This window comes from Trifolium pratense, linkage group LG4 (genome assembly GCF_020283565.1).
Source record: "Trifolium pratense cultivar HEN17-A07 linkage group LG4, ARS_RC_1.1, whole genome shotgun sequence".
NCBI lineage: Eukaryota > Viridiplantae > Streptophyta > Magnoliopsida > Fabales > Fabaceae > Trifolium > Trifolium pratense.
The window spans coordinates 41,285,200-41,305,744 of NC_060062.1; the positions used below are offsets into that span (position 1 = coordinate 41,285,200).

General features: G+C 30.7%; 1 protein-coding gene and 1 non-coding gene across 3 annotated transcripts; one reads left to right on the forward strand and one right to left on the reverse strand.

Annotated features, from left to right (window-relative positions):
• The first annotated feature begins 16,084 nt into the window (after positions 1-16,084).
• On the forward strand, positions 16,085-19,241 carry LOC123919625 (stem-specific protein TSJT1). Of its 2 annotated transcripts, none has more exons than XM_045971588.1 (5): positions 16,085-16,373; positions 17,914-18,154; positions 18,264-18,384; positions 18,724-18,894; positions 19,018-19,241. In XM_045971588.1, exons 1-4 carry the CDS (start codon positions 16,171-16,173, stop codon positions 18,843-18,845), a joined length of 687 nt encoding a protein of 228 aa, XP_045827544.1. In that variant the 5' UTR covers positions 16,085-16,170; the 3' UTR covers positions 18,846-18,894; positions 19,018-19,241. The 2 variants fall into 2 exon arrangements, with proteins under 2 accessions (XP_045827544.1, XP_045827542.1); XM_045971586.1 differs by having other exon boundaries at positions 18,724-18,833.
• Positions 19,242-19,875: 634 nt separating this feature from the next.
• On the reverse strand, positions 19,876-19,948 carry TRNAF-GAA. The gene has a single exon. It is a non-coding gene; the product is annotated as a tRNA-Phe (tRNA).
• Positions 19,949-20,545: the final 597 nt, after the last annotated feature.

Consider the following 20,545-nt stretch of genomic DNA (forward strand, 5'->3'; position numbering starts at 1 on the left):
TTAATTAAGCCTATTCTTCCACACGTTGGCACACTTGCTGGACAGTATGAAAGGGTCTAACATAAACATCATCATGTGTTTCCTTATTTCGCCACATCCAAAAACTATGAAGCGATGAAATGTAGTGTGACAATATATTTATAAATGGAATAAGTATAACTTTCGTTTTATGAATTGGTTTTGTAGGAATTGAATTAAACTCAAATTTTAATATGATATCAAAGCATAATAATGATTTGTTACACTAGCAACTATTAGATATTTCAGATGTCCAGTTCTAAACATGAGAAAATGGTAAATAAATAACCCATTGTATAAGTCAATTTTATAAGAATTGGGTAAAACCAAATTCTACTGATGTTGATGAATGGCATGGGTGACCAAATTTTGCAACACATTTCACTTCTCATTCATTATGGTGAGGTGTCATCATGAGTGTGCGGGGTCTACAATTAGTAAGCGGTGAATGATGAACCGTGCATTATGCAGCATTACTATTGTCAATGAATGTCAATTGCGTGGTTAAGTGAAATATGGAAAATGGAATAAATCGTAAATCGAGTCAAGATAATTTCCATAATTAATAAAGTTAGACGTGACGTGGATGTGTGATTCTTTTTGGATAAACACTGTAACACAACACACACTTCATCTCACTCTCACCCATAGTTTTCGCATACGGCCCACAGATTCAAACTTAAATTAATTATAAACATTCTTTTTCTTTCTTTCTTTCTTGCATCCTTTTTTGTTAATCCACTCTTAATATTGTGGACGGAACGGAAGCACCATGATTAACAAGTACTTTACTTTGTTTAAACTTCAATATAAGCTAATAAATTTATAATTTTATTTAGAATTTATAATTTGTATTGTCGTGTGTAGAGGGTTGATTCCACAGCTATTACATTTCATATGCCAACAATAAACTTGTCACTTACCAAATTAATTGGTACACAATTTATTAAACTAACAAACAACGGTTAGGATTAGAATCTTAATTCTCTTTCTCTTTACATATGCAGTTGATGTCCCAAATACACTTGTTCAAAAAAAATATAAAAATATTTTTTTACTTAAAGTAGTACGTACACTTCCTCAATTGATGATTGAATTGGTTGTATAGTTAGAGTTTTTTTTTTTTTTTTTAACAATAGTACTTAGCATCAAACTTAAAACATGATGTATACTACTCAAAACTCTTCACTTCTAGATTAAATTGAGTGACTTATAGTTAGAGATTGTTTATGATGAACCATAGTATCAACTTAAAATTAGTCTTAGGATTGACTCATTTAATTGTTTGTTGAACTTGGTTCATTATTCAAGTTAGCAGAATTTAAACTGAAAATTGAACTTTTATATAAAAAAAAAAAAAAAAAAAAACTGAAAATTGAACTTGGTAGACAGTAAATGAACACATAGCTCAAATTTATACGATGTATAGAAAAGTTTCAGAGAATAATTTCATTATATTTTATTCATAGATTAATACAACATATATACACAAGAGTCCCTATAATTCCTCTTCTATTAAGAGAATGACAGCTGCCAATTAACATTACCCTGTACAATTGACTAATTTACAGCTAACATGATATTTCAATGCCTAATTTAGTTAACAGAATATTTGACTTATCTTAACACCCCCACTCAAGTTGGTGCATGGATATCACACATTCCCAACTTGAATAATGACTCATTAAACACTCTACTTGTCACTCCTTTGGTGAGAACATCTGCTAACTGCAACTCAGATCTTACAAAGGGAAATGAAATTATTCCAGCTTCAAGCTTCTCTTTAATGAAATGTCTATCTATCTCTACATGTTTTGTTCTATCATGTTGGACAGGATTATGAGCAATTGCTATTGCTGATGTATTATCACAATACAATCTCATAGCTTCATTTGGTTTAAAACCCAAATCTGACAAAACATTTCTTATCCACAAAAGTTCACATACCCCAAGTGACATGCCTCTAAACTCTGCTTCAACACTAGATCTTGCTACTACCGGTTGTTTTTTACTCCTCCAGGTTACAAGATTTCCTCCGACAAACGTAAAGTAACCAGAGGTAGACCTTCTATCATTTTTTGACCCTGCCCAATCAGCGTCGGTGTACCCTTCAACCTTTAAGTTTCCATGATTTGAGAATAAAATTCCTTTTCCAGGAGTAGACTTCAAATATCTCAAAATCCTCTCAACAGCATCCATATGAGGCTTGCGTGGATCATGCATAAATTGGCTAACAACATTTACTGCATAGGTAATATCGGGACGTGTATGAGACAAATAAATTAATTTTCCCACTAGCCTTTGGTACCTCCCTCTGTCTATGCTAGCTGAATTTGAACATTGAAAAAGCATATGATTTTGTTCAATTGGGGTATCAACTGGTTTACACCCAAGCAACCCAGTTTCAGATAATAAGTCAATAGTATACTTCCTTTGACATAGGAAAATACCATGTTTTGATCTAGCTACTTCAATACCCAAGAAATATTTGAGGTTTCCAAGTTGTTTCATCTCAAATTCAGATGCAAGATATCTTTGCAAACTAGAAATCTCATCTTGGTCATTTCCTGTAACTATCATATCATCTACATAGATAATTAAGGCTGTAATTTTACCTTCTCCTTTCTTCAAAAATAAAGTATGATCATAGTTACTTGCTCTATAGCCAAAAGCCTTCATAGACTTAGTGAACCTTCCAAACTATGCTCTTGGGGATTGTTTTAATCCATACAGGGCCTTCTTTAAATTACAAACCTTCATTCCATTTGAATCTATCATGGAATCTGTCATACCCGGTGGAGAATCCATATAAATCTCTTCTAAAATTTCTCCATGTAAGAAAGCATTTTTCACATCAAATTGTAGAAGAGGCCAATCTTGGTTTGCTGCTAATGACAAAAGTATTCTCACAGTGTTGAGCTTCGCTACCGGCGCAAACGTCTCTTGATAATCTACACCATAAGACTGAGTGTAACCTTTAGCAACTAGGCGAGCTTTATACCTTTCAACACTTCCATCAGCCTTGTGTTTTATTGTAAAAACCCATCTGCACCCCACTGTTTTCTTCCCACTTGGTAAAGTCACAACATCCCAAGTGTTGTTCTTTTCTAAAGCTGCCATCTCCTCAACCATTGCTTCGGTCCATCTAGGATCTGCTAAAGCTTCCTGTACATTACTAGGAATAGAAATTGAGGATAATTGTGATACAAATGATGCACATGACCGAGATAACTTGTGAGATGACACATAATTACTAATGGGATATTTAACTTTGGATTGAAGGTCAGGCACATATCTAACAGGAGGTTTACCACGGTTAGAACGGGGTGGAAGATTATATTGGATGGTAGTCGACTCAGGGTTAGGTGTGATGGTGGTCTCATGTAAACAAGGATCAATTTCATGGTCAGTTTCATGCAAACAAGAATCAATTTCAGAATCAAAAACAAGATCAACTTCATCTATATGTGTATTATCAAAGATAGGATCAAGAGATACCTCTAAGGGGTCGTGTTGAACCTGTGGAGAAGATTGAGATAGTTGGATATGATCAGAAGGCACTGTATTATCTAAAAGTGGAATGTCCATATTTGGGACCGGCTCACTTCCTGCAGAGTGATCCTCACAAGATAATTTTACATTTGAAATGTCAAACAAACTAACATCATGATATTGCACTTCATTTTCATTCTCCCCCTGAAGTGTAGAATCGACATAAAAAAAAGTATCTTCATGAAATGTCACATCCATAGAAATATAAATTTTTTTTGATGTGGGATGATAAGCAAGATAACCTTTTTGAGTTGATCCATATCCTACAAAGACGCATTTAACAGCTCGTTCTTCAAGCTTTGTACGTTGATGTGGGTGTAAGTGCACATATATAACACATCCAAAAACATGAGGAAGTAAATGAACAATGGGAGGAAGAATACAATGATCAGACAACACATCTAAAGGTCTTCTAAATTTAAGCACACTAGAAGGGGTTCGATTAATCAAATATACGGCAGAGTTTACAGCCTCGCCCCACAAATGAGATGGAACATTACCATCTATTAAGAGTGATCTTGTCACTTCTAATATATGTCTATTTTTCCTCTCAGCCACTCCGTTTTGTTGGGGTGAGTACGAGCATGTAGTTTGATGTAAAATGCCTTTGGAGTTCATGAACTCCATTAATTCCGTTTTAAAATATTCCCCTCCATTATCAGATCTAATGACTTTTATACATGTGTTAAACTGTGTAACTATCATTTGATGAAAGGAATGAAACACATCATACACATCACTTTTATGTTTTAGCAAATATACCCAAGTTACCCGAGCACAATCATCAACAAAACTGATAAACCATTTTTTTCCATTATGCGTAGATTGTGGGGCAGGGCCCCAAACATCTGTGTGTACTAACGAAAAAGGAAAATCAGTTTTTTTATTACTTAAAGGATAAACAGCACGATGACTTTTTGCCATTACACAAGTTTCACAAAGAAAATCTGAAATATTGCATTTATGAAATAACGATGGAAATAATTTCTTTAGATAACAAAAAGAAGGATGTCCTAATCGTCTATGCCAAAGCCAAATTTCCTTTTTTTTTTATCTTGTATGTGATCACTTGCAAGATGGGCCAATGCTCCATTATGGGTTTGTTGCGAAACATTTTCAAGATAATACAGTCCTTCACTTTGCCTACCACTGCCAATCTTCTCCTTGGTATGTATATTCTGAAAAAGACAATGAGTTGGGTAAAACATAGCAACACAAGTATGTGATTTGGTTAATTTGTTGACAGAGAGAAGGTTACAGTTCAAAGTAGGAACAAATAAGACATCGGGTATTGATAAGGAGGGTGAGAGAAATACAGTACCAACACCTTCAATAGGAGATGAGACTCCATTGGCATTAATAATGATAGTTTTAGAATTAGAAACATCAGAGGAAAAATTAGTAAATACATGACGATCACAAGTCATATGATCAGTAGCACCTGTATCGATTATCCAATCTCTACCTCTAGTAACAACAGAAAGATTAAGAGCAGAGTTAGATATACCTGACTTGGTTACGAATCCAGCAGCCGTAGAATTATGGTTCTGCATATTTTCTGCCTTGTTAGTGGAATTATTTTTTCCTTTTGGATGCCAATCTGGATATCCATGGAGTTTAAAACATCCTTCCACAAAATGATTATCACCATTACAGTGGGTACACTTACGAATTCCTTTCTTAGGGTACTTCTTCACAGCAAAAACAGACCCCTCCGTACGCTCACTACCAAGCATAGCTTCTTGGCGATTTGCTTCAGCACAAACAGTTGCATAAACTGATTGAACATTTGGGAGCGGAGTGGTAGCAAGGATACGGCCACGAACTCCATCCAAATGTGAATCCAGGCCAGCCAAAAAAACATAAACCCGTTGAGAATTAACCATCTTGTTATACTTCTCAACATCTTTAGAGCATTCCATGGCAGAATCATTAATAGCATCATACTCTTGCCATAACCTTTGCAATTTACTAAAGTATGTAATAATAGATCCACCATTTTGTTGAGTAGAGATTACCTCACGATACAATTGATATGCTCTTGATGCATCTTTGTTGACTGAGTACGTCTCCTTCACGGTGTCCCAAATTTCCTTTGCCGTAGCCAAGCGAATGAAGAGCGATCTGGTTTCTTTGGTCATAGAGTCCAGAAGCCAAGACTTGACCAAGCAGTTTTCGTCTTCCCATGCTTCATAATCGTCCGATTTCTGGTCTTTAGGGGCAGCTTTTGTTCCGGTGACATAACCCCAACGTTTTCTGCCTCTGATCTTGTTTTGCGCATTCAACGACCACTCGTCATAGTTGCTGCCGTCAAGTCGTTCCGGGGTTAGCGCTTCGTGCATATGGATCGCAGCGGAAGAATTGGGTTTCTCCGATTTTTTATTCTCGGAAGAAGCCATCAGAAATTATTCAAAGAAACCAACAAGCACCGATTCCTATATTGTAGAGAGGAAGGCGGTGTTGGCTCTGATACCATATAGAAAAGTTTCAGAGAATAATTTCATTATATTTTATTCATAGAGTAATACAACATATATACACTAGAGTCCCTATAATTCCTCTTCTATTAAGAGAATGACAGCTGCCAATTAACATTACCCTGTACAATTGACTAATTTACAGCTAACATGATATTTCAATGCCTAATTTAGTTAACAGAATATTTGACTTATCTTAACACGATGTTGAACTCATTATGAACGTGATTAATTAGTATTAAATTCATAATATTCTATTTTTATAATAGATGAGATAAAAGTGTTAAGAATCGATAATCATCCAATTTTATCTAACCTAGTGAGTGAAAGACTTAAATTCAAAAATAAAATAGGGATAAAAAAGAAACATAGAGAAGAAAGTAGAAAAATGTAGAATCTTGAAGCGTAAACACGTTGGAATAATTTTTCACTTCATAATCATAGTTCATATACTTGTCGTACCATAAGAGTCACACTAATACTGTGTGACCTGATACATAAGTGAATTCAAGAAACAAAATATAACTTTGATATTTAGAAAGTAATTAATCAATTATAAACAAAAGACAGTAAAAATACATGTTAAAAAATTCAATATAAAAAATATATTGATAAAGTCATGCATTCAAATTTTTTTAAGTTAACATATTATTTTTTCTATTATTTAATGTGATATAGTGATGATTAGGAAGGAAAGTAAGGGGCAAAAAGACAAAGCTAATGAGGAAGAATTGGAGATAAACGAACTACCACTGTCGGGTGGCGGGTCCTAGTGAGGAATTGGTGTAAATAGATTAGGATTGGGATAAAAGACAAATATCTAGTTCCTAGCTACCTTCAACTGTTTCACCAAACCTAGTTACCATTTAGATTGATCACCTAGTCCGTCCCAAAATATAAGTAAAAGATGGTCAACAAAAGTAGATGTATTTGATTCAAATCTTTAACCAAATACATCAAGTTTCTTTCACTCATTTTTGCTTATATTTTGGGACGGGAAGAGTATATGGCGTTCCAGTCATAAAAAAAAACTTATATGACGTTACGGATTTAGATTTTCTCCAACTTTTTATGTGCGGTTCTCTATTCTTTTCCTAATTTAAGGTAAATAAGTGGGTAGAAAGTTGGTAATGATATTTGTTTCAACTTGAATATTATTGTTTTGAGGAGAGTTATATTGACTCATTACTCTTTAGAGTTACTCCAAATCAAAGCCTTCCATTTTATTTAATCTACCTGTCTTAATTGATCATTAATTTTTTTTAGCGTGTGAGTGATTTACTTGATATTTTCATGTCTCACATCCTATCTCATCATCAATGAGAAGAAAAAGGAAAATCTGCATCAATCCTCTACAAATGTATGCACAAAAAAAAAAATTCAATTCTTAGGTGATTTCAAATTTTTTATTGAAAAGTGATTTTCCAGATCTTTGTTTTCGAATGTATATCACTTGACTTCTCTACTAATTAAACATTACATTATCTGCTTCCCCTATTACCAATCACCTATACTCTTCAATAAAGTGTTTCTGTTTCTACGCCAACCACAAGGGATGCGAGAGGGAAGTATCACACATTGCTAAAAAAATTAATGATCAATTAAGATAGTCGGATTAAATAAAATGAAGGGCTTTGATTTGAAGTAATTCTAAAGAGTTATTCTTGGAATTAATATAACTCTTCTCTATTGTTTTTTAATATTCTTATATTATTGATTAAAATACGTTTCTTTTAAATGTTATTTATGATGATAATTATTTTTTACGTTATTTATAATTTAAACAGATAATGACCTTCTCTTTGAATATTTTGCATAGCAAATTCGTGTGTACATGTATTCCCCTCATAATATTGAAAACAGTACATGTAATAGTCAACCAAAATACCATAATCCAACTAGCAACCTAGACACTAATTATGTGTCAAGAACTAAAAAAACCACATCAATTCTTATCTAACTACACAATGATAAGCTTCCACATTTTTATTTCGGTAGTCTAGTAGTTAAAATTTTTACTTTTAAGATAGATAAGTAGGGTGTCAGGATCCGAACTCCGGGCCCTACATTTTATATATAAGGTTCCACATTTCATTCATATAATAAACATGGGGAGTTTTACTTTTTTAATATCCATTTCTCAGTACAATGTGTTTTTCTTTGTTAAAGGTCGGTTTCTAAAATTCAAATAGAACCTTCTAATAATTAATAGTCGACCGTGATCAACATATAAATGAAATGATGCAACAACTTAAATCCAATTTTCGTAAAAAAAAAAGAAAAAAACTTAAATCCAATGTGATAATTAATAGACTCTTTATGTTTTCGTATAAAAAAAAAAAGACTCTTTATGTATTTTTTTTCTTTTTGTCGTAGAAATTAATGGCTTAATTAGTCTTTTGGTCCCTTAAAGATATTTTAGGTTTCACAATGGTACCTTAAAGACTCTTTATGTTTTTTTTTCTTCTTTTTGCTGTAGAAATTAATAGACTCTATCATCAAAAGTCTTTATGACAATGTTGTTAGACAACATGTTATATTGAAGTTGAGATCCTCTTCATTTTATGTTCTTTCTATTTTTTTTGTTATTGTATAATTTTAAAAATATAAATTCAAATGTGTGATATTAAATGAGTTTTTTTTTTTACCAAAAAGATAACGATATTCATTCATTTCAATAATTGATATAGTACATCAGATCCAAATACACATTCAACATCGCTAAAAACAAAAAGGATGAATCTGCGAACAAACTCACAGCATCCGTGTTAATAGCATACAACGGCAAAATGCCTACAAATAATAATATGATAAAACTAAAGTCACCGAAATATCCATGCTTCCGGATCTGCAACGTTGATGCCCAAATCATTGATTGAATCTGCAATTGATTGAAGATGATCTTTCAATATGAACTAAACGAACACCGTAACAAGACGGAGAATTCAACAACATCGTACCAAGACGACGATCAACACAAACGCCGCACTCAGACCACGATATCACACAAATAAAAAAGAAAAACAACTAAAAAACTTAATCTATGTGAAAAATCACTTATTTAGATTGAAAACAACAAGAAAAAAGGTGAAGAGGGGTGATTTTAGGCTAAATATGACCTAAAATCACCCCTAACTAATAGAGGAAGAAGAAACTCAGAGAAAAAGAAAATAGAAATTAGAAATAAGTTTAATACTCAACAATATTGTAAATGTGATATTAAATGAGTTTATACACCTCCAAAATATTTAAAAATTTTAGTAATAAAAATAATAAAAACAATAAAAAAAATGGAGCAAGCTACAACGTTTTGCAAACGTGTGGAATGTTCCAGAGAAAGGAAGAAACTGAATGAAAAAAAATGCAACAATGAGTTAGTGTATGTGAAAATAATAGTACTCCGGTTCTTAATATAAGATGAACTCTACATTTTATATTTATTGAGAATTTAATGTATTTAGTTAACGACTAGATACATTAAATTCAATAACTAGATACATTAGATTCTACGTTAGGTTCTCAATGAATATAAAATATAAAGTCTCTCTTATATTAAGATTAGAGGGAGTAATAATAATAATAGGCAAATTCTTATCTACCCATTCTTACAAAATGGGTAGAGTAGCCCATCTGTGTTGGCAGCATCATAACCATCCATTCATTTTTCATCATTTATGTTATAAACAATATTTAATTTACAATTCTAGTAACTCAAAATACTTTAATTGCAAAAAATACCCACTAAATTTTAACACTAAATTTTCATTCCTCCTTCTTCTTCATGTTTTGCAGTAATCAACTTCTTCATTTTTTTTCAACTAAACTAAACAATTCTTCTTTTTATCTTAACTCATGGGTAATTTTCGTTTTTCTTGTTTCTCAAATTTTCGAATCTTGATATGTCATAAACTGAAAGGAATAATAATAGGGATTTTGTAGAGCATGATTTTACGAATCTAAAGGTACAAATTTCGTGTTTTTTCGACAATTCTAGAGGGAGAAATCTAAAAAATACCTTTTCTTTTATGGGTTTTAAAGATTTGCGAATTTGTGTGTAAATCTCACTTTTTTATGTTTAAGACTTGGTTAATTTGTGTTAAGATCGTTAGAAATTGCATTTCGATCGAAACCCACAAAAAATCATGCGAAACTGTGCTGAAAAACGGAATTTTCATGTGTTGGAGCTTGACCCGCGTTTTGATCCGGTTCTGGTCATGGGTCGACCCGCCAGAGGTTGAAGATGACACTGTTCATGTGTGTGCAAAGCCCACTCACATATTAGAGAGAGTGCGAGAGAGTGTGATCGCTACGAACATCCGTTTTTTATGCCGTTTTTTGCATTGCGCTCTATTTAACGAGATTTGTTTTACTAATATTTTTCTGAAATTTTTTCAGGCGTTAAAGAATTTTTTATAAAATATAAAACCATATATGATTTAATCAAATATATTTCTAATAAAATTATTATGAAAATATATGTTGCAAAATATAATTATAGTAATATTGAACTAATAAAATATATTATAAGAGTAATTATTTGAAAAGGTTCAATAATTTCATGTGTAAATTTATTAATATTATATAGCATATATAGTATTCCTTGTAATAAAAAAAATAAAGTATAGTATTACTGGATAAATAATATTTATCTGATAAACAATTTACCAATTTTTTTAGTATCGTTATAATATATTTGTTATCTTATACTTTAATTCAATTATGAAAATTTTCATAAAAAATTATTTTAATATATATATATACATACATGATAAGTAAAAAAAATCTCTTTTAACTACCGAACCCTAAAACACCATGACTGCTAGATAGTCCCGTCGCACTCACCACTTAATCGTGATGTTATTGTTCACCCTCACAATACCACTGGTTCTTTGTTTCTTCTCTCATAACAAGGAAGGAGGTTGCTGTGAAGAAAACCTAACCCACATGCGTCACTCTAACTCGCATCTCCAATATCACCCTCTAGTCTTCACCGCTCCATCTCGTGTCGTCACTCTCCTCCACTACTATGTTCGCGTCACACCATGGCAAATTTTCAAATATTTTCTAAGTAAAGTTTCTACCATAATATAATGACAAACTTAAATATCGAATAAAAGTCAATCACCCGTGCGAATGCACAGGTATTTAAACTAGTACTCTATAAAAAAAAATACAAACAATATTTTTCATCAAAAAAAAGAAAAGAAACATAAACGTTTTTTTTTATATATATAAACGAAACATAAACAATATTGCTACAAAATTTGATACTAACCATTAATAATAATATAATAAAATTAATTAGTATGAAAAACAATCAAAAGGGGTGATTCCGGGTCAAAATTGATCATAAACCACCACTCTCTAATTAATAAACCAAGAAAAATCATGTACAGTGTCATATACAGAGTTTTTACTACATTTTTATGAGAGGAGCGGAGAAAACTGCACCTAAAACAATACATATAAGTTTTGTCCTATCTATAAAAAGGCCATTAAATCTTTCAAAAGCTCTTCTAATTTGTTATGAGAGGAACAGAGAAAACTGCACATAAAACAATACATATAAGTTTTGTTCTATCTATAAAAAGACCATTAAATCTTTCAAAAGCTCTTCTAAAACTCATAAATGATCCGTAACACTAATGCAAACTAGATAGATTAAATATACAATAAACTGATAAAATACATTTTTGCTTATAAAGTATTACGAAGGGAGTAACTAATTGAGTCGCCACTCTTTAATTAATTATGAGTAATATATATTTTTAAATTCAAATTAAGCAATTACTTAGAATTATGAGTAAATCAACCTTGCATATTTACGTTCAATTTTTATCTTTTTACTAGAATTACTTATTTTTATTTTTTATTTTCTCCTTCAATTTAGCATTTAAAATTCTAATCATAAAAAACATGGGGAGTTTTACTTTTTTAATATCCATTTCTCAGTACAATGTGTTTTTCTTTGTTAAAGGTCGGTTTCTAAAATTCAAATAGAACCTTCTAATAATTAATAGTCGACCGTGATCAACATATAAATGAAATGATGCAACAACTTAAATCCAATTTTCGTAAAAAAAAAAGAAAAAAACTTAAATCCAATGTGATAATTAATAGACTCTTTATGTTTTCGTATAAAAAAAAAAAGACTCTTTATGTATTTTTTTTCTTTTTGTCGTAGAAATTAATGGCTTAATTAGTCTTTTGGTCCCTTAAAGATATTTTAGGTTTCACAATGGTACCTTAAAGACTCTTTATGTTTTTTTTTCTTCTTTTTGCTGTAGAAATTAATAGACTCTATCATCAAAAGTCTTTATGACAATGTTGTTAGACAACATGTTATATTGAAGTTGAGATCCTCTTCATTTTATGTTCTTTCTATTTTTTTTGTTATTGTATAATTTTAAAAATATAAATTCAAATGTGTGATATTAAATGAGTTTTTTTTTTTACCAAAAAGATAACGATATTCATTCATTTCAATAATTGATATAGTACATCAGATCCAAATACACATTCAACATCGCTAAAAACAAAAAGGATGAATCTGCGAACAAACTCACAGCATCCGTGTTAATAGCATACAACGGCAAAATGCCTACAAATAATAATATGATAAAACTAAAGTCACCGAAATATCCATGCTTCCGGATCTGCAACGTTGATGCCCAAATCATTGATTGAATCTGCAATTGATTGAAGATGATCTTTCAATATGAACTAAACGAACACCGTAACAAGACGGAGAATTCAACAACATCGTACCAAGACGACGATCAACACAAACGCCGCACTCAGACCACGATATCACACAAATAAAAAAGAAAAACAACTAAAAAACTTAATCTATGTGAAAAATCACTTATTTAGATTGAAAACAACAAGAAAAAAGGTGAAGAGGGGTGATTTTAGGCTAAATATGACCTAAAATCACCCCTAACTAATAGAGGAAGAAGAAACTCAGAGAAAAAGAAAATAGAAATTAGAAATAAGTTTAATACTCAACAATATTGTAAATGTGATATTAAATGAGTTTATACACCTCCAAAATATTTAAAAATTTTAGTAATAAAAATAATAAAAACAATAAAAAAAATGGAGCAAGCTACAACGTTTTGCAAACGTGTGGAATGTTCCAGAGAAAGGAAGAAACTGAATGAAAAAAAATGCAACAATGAGTTAGTGTATGTGAAAATAATAGTACTCCGGTTCTTAATATAAGATGAACTCTACATTTTATATTTATTGAGAATTTAATGTATTTAGTTAACGACTAGATACATTAAATTCAATAACTAGATACATTAGATTCTACGTTAGGTTCTCAATGAATATAAAATATAAAGTCTCTCTTATATTAAGATTAGAGGGAGTAATAATAATAATAAATTGTGGAGACGTTTAGAAGAGGGAAAACAAAGCTAAAAATCCGATTGGATATATCTTTTGTGTAGTTGTGTAGACATTTATGGAATGTGCCAGAGTTAAAAAGAAAACTAATTGGATATCAGTTCCGTCCAAATATTTTACGGGTCTTTGGCCAAATATAAGAAGAAGGAAAAAATATAAGAAAAAAATAATTATTTTTAACGTAATACATAATAATTAATAGCAAATATATATATATATATATATATATATATATATATATATATATATATATATATATATATATATAACAGTTTTACTCGAAAATTCATAAGAAGTGATTTCTTGGGACATTTTGAGATACAAAATCATTTAAAATCACATCAACAATAATGTTCTCCAACATATCATTTTCAATTGACAAAGTTGTTAAATCGTTGAATCTATCTTGTGATATTGAGGATCTCGAGTGGATTTACAGTAATTAAAGTTTAACTTTAAATATTTTACTTCTTTACATCTAGGTTGAGTGAAAGTGAAAATTGAGCTACTCAACTCGTTGACAAAAAAATAGTTTGCAGAAATTGAGGAAAATATACTCCCTTCGTCCCAAAATATAAGAGCTACTTTGACTAAGTGACACTATTCATTTATCTTGCTTTGACCATATTTTTTTAATAATATATAGATATAAATATTAGCATATAAGATCTTGTTTGATTTGTTTGAATGAATATTTTCAACATATCAAGTTTTTATAATTTTTACTAGTAGAGAATTAAAGATATTAGTGATCAAAATTGTGCATTGACATACATGCATTAGTCAAACTAACTCTTATATTTTCGGACGGAGGGAGTACGCGCAAAAAATCATAATGCCATGGTATGAAGACAACTCTCACCGGTATCAGTGTACCACAATAATTCTGGATTTGGATGATTCCGATTTCAGTATCAGAATTACTCTACAATGAAGCTAATTGGACCCACCGCCCCTTTTGTCTAAATCCGGTGGCAAATATCATCGTCGTTGTGGATCCCACATGTTGTGGTTCTAATTTTCGTGGTTCCAATTTGTTCTCTCTATCATTAATAAAAATAAAAAACTAATACATCGTTCAACTCAATTAGTATAAACACCACATTCTATGTGTAGGAATTGGAATTTGAACTTTGTACACTACATTTATTCATTTTTGATGTGAAATTTCTAACCAGTAGAGTATATGATTAAAGAGTTTAATTGTTGTGCACTGTCGGTGTAAAGATTCTTTACACATACATCCAATGATATGTTGCCACATCATTTAATGAATTTGACACATCATGTGTTTTTAAATACCATACATGATGTGTTAGTATATTATTGGATGCATGTGTAAAAAAACTTTACACTGACGGTGCATATAAATTAAATTCTATGAGTAAATGCATTTGGGGATATTTTAAATTTTGTGTTTGTAATAGATAAATCTTTTAAGTTTTTTTAGGTAATAAATAGGTTTTAAATTTTTTAATTAATAAATAAGTCTTTTAAATTTCTAATTTATTGAACCGTCACCCTTCCAGCCCCCGTTACAAAAGCGCTGACATAATCGCTAACTTAGTGAGATGACATTGAATGCGATTTCTTGTTATTTGGAAGCCAAAATGTGATGTTCGCTACCACTCACTAAGTTACCTCAAAGTTTTTGTAACAGAAAATAACTCGAAAGACAACAATGCAGTAAATTATAAATTTAAAGACCTATTTATTACCTAAAAAACTTAAAGATATATGTGTTACAAACGCAAAAATTAAAAAACCTCTGAATACATTTAGCTTAATTATATTATAGTTCAAGTTATAATACATTTTCAATGAATAAATTATAATAAAGACCATAGGGAGTATGAGTTATGGTGGATGGTTTGATTCGGTTTCAATAAATTTTTAGTCAAAAAAGTGTCTGAGTCGATGAAATTTTCGTTGGTTTGATTTAGGTTTTGTGTTGGATTGTCTTATTTTTTAGCTTATGCAAAAAAAAAAAAAAATTTTAGTATTTATTTTTGTCAAAGCTCAAAAATAAGTTATAGCTTATTTTACTATCTTATAGTTTATTTTTCAAACGCTATTTCAAGTAGCTTATGAGTATATAACTTATCATTTTTTCATCTAATTTTACCTTTGTCATCTTACTAAAAAAATAATTAAATATTAATTAAAAAATATTTTTTTACGCATTTCATACTTTTTTTTACTGTATACTTATAAGATAATTCAACCACTAATTTTATCAAACAATACAAATTCAATCAACTAAGTTAGGTTATTCGCTATAAACTCATTCACTATAAGTTATCAGCTATCAACTATTTTTTATCGAACAGAGTCAAAATCAATATATACTCAAGAACAACTTAATATCTCAAAACTAATTCTACATTTCTAAAGAGAAATCAAACATACACTTGCTCGCTTATAAAAAAAAAAAAATAACATACACTTGCTCGTCAATATTTTTTTTTGGACCATATTACATAAAAATCTCAAATAATAACCTCTCAATTATTAATTTATTGTTATTGGTTAGATTCTCCTTAGTTTAACTTATTATGATGATGAGATGATTACTTAACTACCCTCGTTCGTCCCACTATATAACAAACCTACTAAACCCATACTTCATTTCATATACTCCGTAATTTCATTTCATCTATTCTTGTTCTTCTGAGATAACAAAAGTGAAAGAGCTAAATTATCAGCAAATATGTTAGGTATATTCAGCAGCTCCGTCGTGTCACCGCCAGACGAGCTCGTCGCAGCTGGCAGCCGAACTCCATCACCAAAGACGGCAGCGGCCACTCTGCTGAAGCGTTTCACTAATAGTAACCCGTCAACAGTGTCAGTGGAAATCGGAGATCAAGTCCGGTTTGCCTATACTCACCAGAACGAATCGTCGTTACAACCGAGGTAATTAAACGGCGTCGTTGTGTCATATATCGTTTTCAATTGCTTAGTAGGTGAAATTGCTTCGGATTCCATGCTTGTTGAATTTGATCACTGATTTATTCATTTTTTGTTATACAGAAAAAAAAAAAAAAGTAACTACTCTCTCAGTTCATAATTATTCATCACCGATGGATCATACGGTGGTGGAAACTTCCGGATCCATCGGTGGTGATGAGATGATCCTTAACTTTAGGCCTATATCTAGTAGTTGTGTTGTTTGTCCTGATTTCATATTTTATGGATTTTTCATTTTCTTAGAAAAAAAAAAATGATCAGATCCTGATTTTTGGTGTGGGTAAGATTGTAGTAAGAATGAAGAATCGGATTCTATGAAAAAAGGAAAAAAAGAAAGAATGAAGAATCAGACTTATGTGGCCAATTTTACATACGAAAAGATAATACTACAAAGCTAGCTAAGTCCATGATTTCAGTGCCTCGGTTTATCTGTTTTTTTTTAAAACAAATTAATTAATAAAATAAATCAAGCCATGATTTATTTATTTATTTATTTTTCTTTTATAGAAAATCCATGAATTTTAATATCAAGATGAGATAAACTATATCAATTCCAAAGTGACATTGGATAACATAGATTTATATTCCAAATACAACTCAGTTAGTAGTTGCACGACTGTTGATATGCCGGATCTAAGTTCAAACACGTAATTTTTTTATTTATTCACACTTAAAATATAACCACACTTAACTAATTGAAAAAAAAAAACTTAGATCGTATCTTACAACCGAAATTTACACATTCAAAGAGATTGATGGTTGTCCGATCTAAATTAAATGGTTCAAAAATTGTAAATTTTAATTTTATAATAAAAAATAGTTAGATAATTTTCTTTTTGTTGACTCATTAGGTAGGTAATCTTCGCAACTTCATTTCTTTATTTTTAATAAATTTTTACTAATAATTCTAAAATAATCAATACTGCGAATATTTATTGTAAGGATATACTGTATAAAATTAATAGATTAATAGTATATTTTATTTTATTTTATTTTTTACCATGTACTTTTAGCACACATGGGAAACAAAGAAATGATGTAAAAGTAAGCAGATATTCTTATGATCAGAAACTATAAATAGAAATTAAAGTAACTAATAAATTTACATTTGAATAAAATTAGTAAATATTTGCTGGGGTCACGTGTCCACACTTTTAATATGGATTCATTTAGGAAGGTGTCCACAATAGTAGAATTTTCCTATCAAAGCAGGTCTATGTTGAGAGTTGCACAATTAGTAATTACCTAGAAAATTTTATTGATATAGGTAAGGAATAATTAGATTGTTTGCAGCATAAAACACAAGCTATAGATTAAGTCTTAGGTTGAGTTTTTAATCTTGTAATGAGTAAGTGGGCTTTTTCTTTTTCTAGATTTTGCTCTAAGTGTTTATTTTTCATTGTGCCATGTTATCAAGTTTACCTCTCTGTCTTATATACTATTAGTCAATTATCTGAATTCTAAATATTTGAATGGAAAATTGCAGAATGTTTGGTGTAAAGGATGAGATATTCTGCATGTTTGAGGGAGCTCTAGACAATTTGGGCAGATTAAGACAACAGTATGGACTGGCCAAGTCTGCCAATGAAGTTGTTTTGGTGATTGAGGCTTATAAAGCTTTGCGTGACAGAGCACCTTATCCTCCCAGTCATGTTGTTGGTCATCTTAGTGGATCCTTTGCTTTCATACTTTTTGACAAATCCACTTCTAACCTTTTTGTGGCCTCTGTAAGTAGCAAGAATAATATTAATGCTAAGTTGTCATGACTCATGAATGAATTGATCATACTCCCTTACCATGGTTCTCATTTTGCTTAATGTATTGTTTTTTTGGCAGGATCAATTTGGTAAGGTACCACTATTTTGGGGAATTACTGCTGATGGATATGTAGCATTTGCTGATGATGCTGAATTGCTTAAAGGTGCTTGTGGCAAGTCACTTGCTTCTTTCCCTCAAGGTACATCAACTTCTTCTATCATGTTCATGTGCTATTGTGCTTAGAGTCAAGTCATAGTCCAATTCAATTCAGTTCGACTCGATTTAATAAAATTTATTTAGCTCAAAATTGGACTCGAAATTGACATATACATTATTTTTCAACTCAAATTCGACTCATTTTCAAGTTTGTTAATTGCTTGGTTCAGCTTGTTTAACTTAAATCACATAAACTCAACAATGTTATTTTTGACGAAAAGACTAATTTCGAGCTGGCTTGGTTCATTGCTTATGTATGTGGATTGAGGATAATCTAAGATCTGCCTGATTGTTGACACACCGCCGCTTTGTAATTTGACAGGATGTTTCTACTCAACGGCTGTTGGAGGACTGATGTGCTATGAGAATCCTAAAAATAAGATTACTGCAGTGCCTGCTAATGAAGAGGATTTCTGGGGTGCAACCTTCAAGGTAACAAAATGAGAACATAAGTCAAATAATGTGACCAAGATTATAATTAAATTTCCCTTAGGTAATAATTAATCTAAGTGATACATACATACATACTGATATCTTACTAATTTAATTTCTGGTAAATGCTGCTCTCTCTATTAATGAGTTTAACTTCTAACTATTATTTAACTGATTATATCAGGTTGAAGGGGCAACAGTTCTTGCAGCCAGAGAGTAGACATTTTTATGAGTGTGAATGCTTTCTGATGTGTGAGTGGAGCAATGTAATTAAATGTCTTGATGATGAGTGATAACTGAAATGAAGCAAAGTGTAACCTTGTTCATTAGATGTATAATTTACTGTTTCTATCATTAATGTATAGTTATGCTTTTTCAATCTAATAATAATAATTCTGCTTGTGGTTCTCTACTGTTCTTATTCTCTGTTGAATTTCACAAATAAGCAAACATATTCTCTGGGTGGGTGTCTTTACCACTAATTTCCAATAAAGTTTTTACAATACCAAGCTTTCTTGCAATAGTAGACACAGCAATGCATGCATCACAAAAATATAATTATGGTACTATTCAAAGTTGGGGACTACATATTCAAGCAAAACAGAAACTTTTCTTGTTGAATCTGCTAATATAATTATGAAAAACTACTATTTGTAGCTTTTGTTTTTTCACGGCAAAATTGCCTCAAAATGTGAAAATCTAGATTTGGCCGCAGTACCAAACATTCATTAAGAGTTACACATTGATTGAAAAAATGAATGATGAGTAATGTATTAAGAAATTCATATACCAGGTCTTAAGATTTTAGATGAACATTTTGATACACTTGCGTTAATGTTCATAGTCCAATGTGATGATTCGCAAAATGGTTTCAAATATAATCTAAAAAATTTAAAAAGGGACTTTTATTTTGGTAAGCAAAACATGAAATAAGTTTTATTTTAAAAAAATCTCTGAATTATTTATTATTAAAACCATTTTTCCATACATCCAAAATCTAAATTAAAGCTTTTTATTCCTTTTATAAAATAAAAAATCAAAATGCGGTGAGCGTGGATCGAACACGCGACCTTCAGATCTTCAGTCTGACGCTCTCCCAACTGAGCTATCCCCGCAAGATATTCATTTAATCAATTTAATTGTAATAACCGCAAATTTTAATTAGTTATCTTCTCTCACTAAAATGTAAATATATTGTGCTACATATATACTTTACCAAATAATAACACGGTATCCTTAAAAAATAAAATAACATGGTATATAATTTGTTAAAAGGATTGCCTAAATAAACTTGTTAAAAATGAAATATTTATTTTGTCAAAAATAAAATAAAATGAAATGTTTATTTTCATCTTTCATGCATATCTTTGGGGAAAAACTATTACCTACAAGTGATCTATCATAGATTAGTATTTAAAAAATATTTAAATTTTAACAACAATGTTCTTGTGTAATTACAATTTTGTTAGTTTTTATAACTAAAACAATGAAATGATTGAGTTTCGATACAAATTTTATTTTTATTTTTCATTATTCTGATCAAATCGATATCAATTAAGTTATTATTTTAATCTTAAAAATGAGAATAACTACTATTTTTCTAAACAACAATATATATATCATCATTAAATTATTTTTTATTTTTTATAAATCGTGATTCACAGTAAACTACTTATAAGAGTCCCGGTGAACATATCTCAGTTAGTAGAGAC

Bases quoted from the DNA above. Each gene is read 5' to 3' on its own strand.
- LOC123919625 (XM_045971586.1), top strand. From the start codon at position 16,171: ATGTTAGGTATATTCAGCAGCTCCGTCGTGTCACCGCCAGACGAGCTC. The intron at 18,155-18,263 runs GTAAGTAGCAAG...TTTTTTTGGCAG, and splicing joins CTAACCTTTTTGTGGCCTCT to GATCAATTTGGTAAGGTACC. The intron at 18,834-19,017 runs GTAACAAAATGA...TGATTATATCAG, and splicing joins TCTGGGGTGCAACCTTCAAG to GTTGAAGGGGCAACAGTTCT.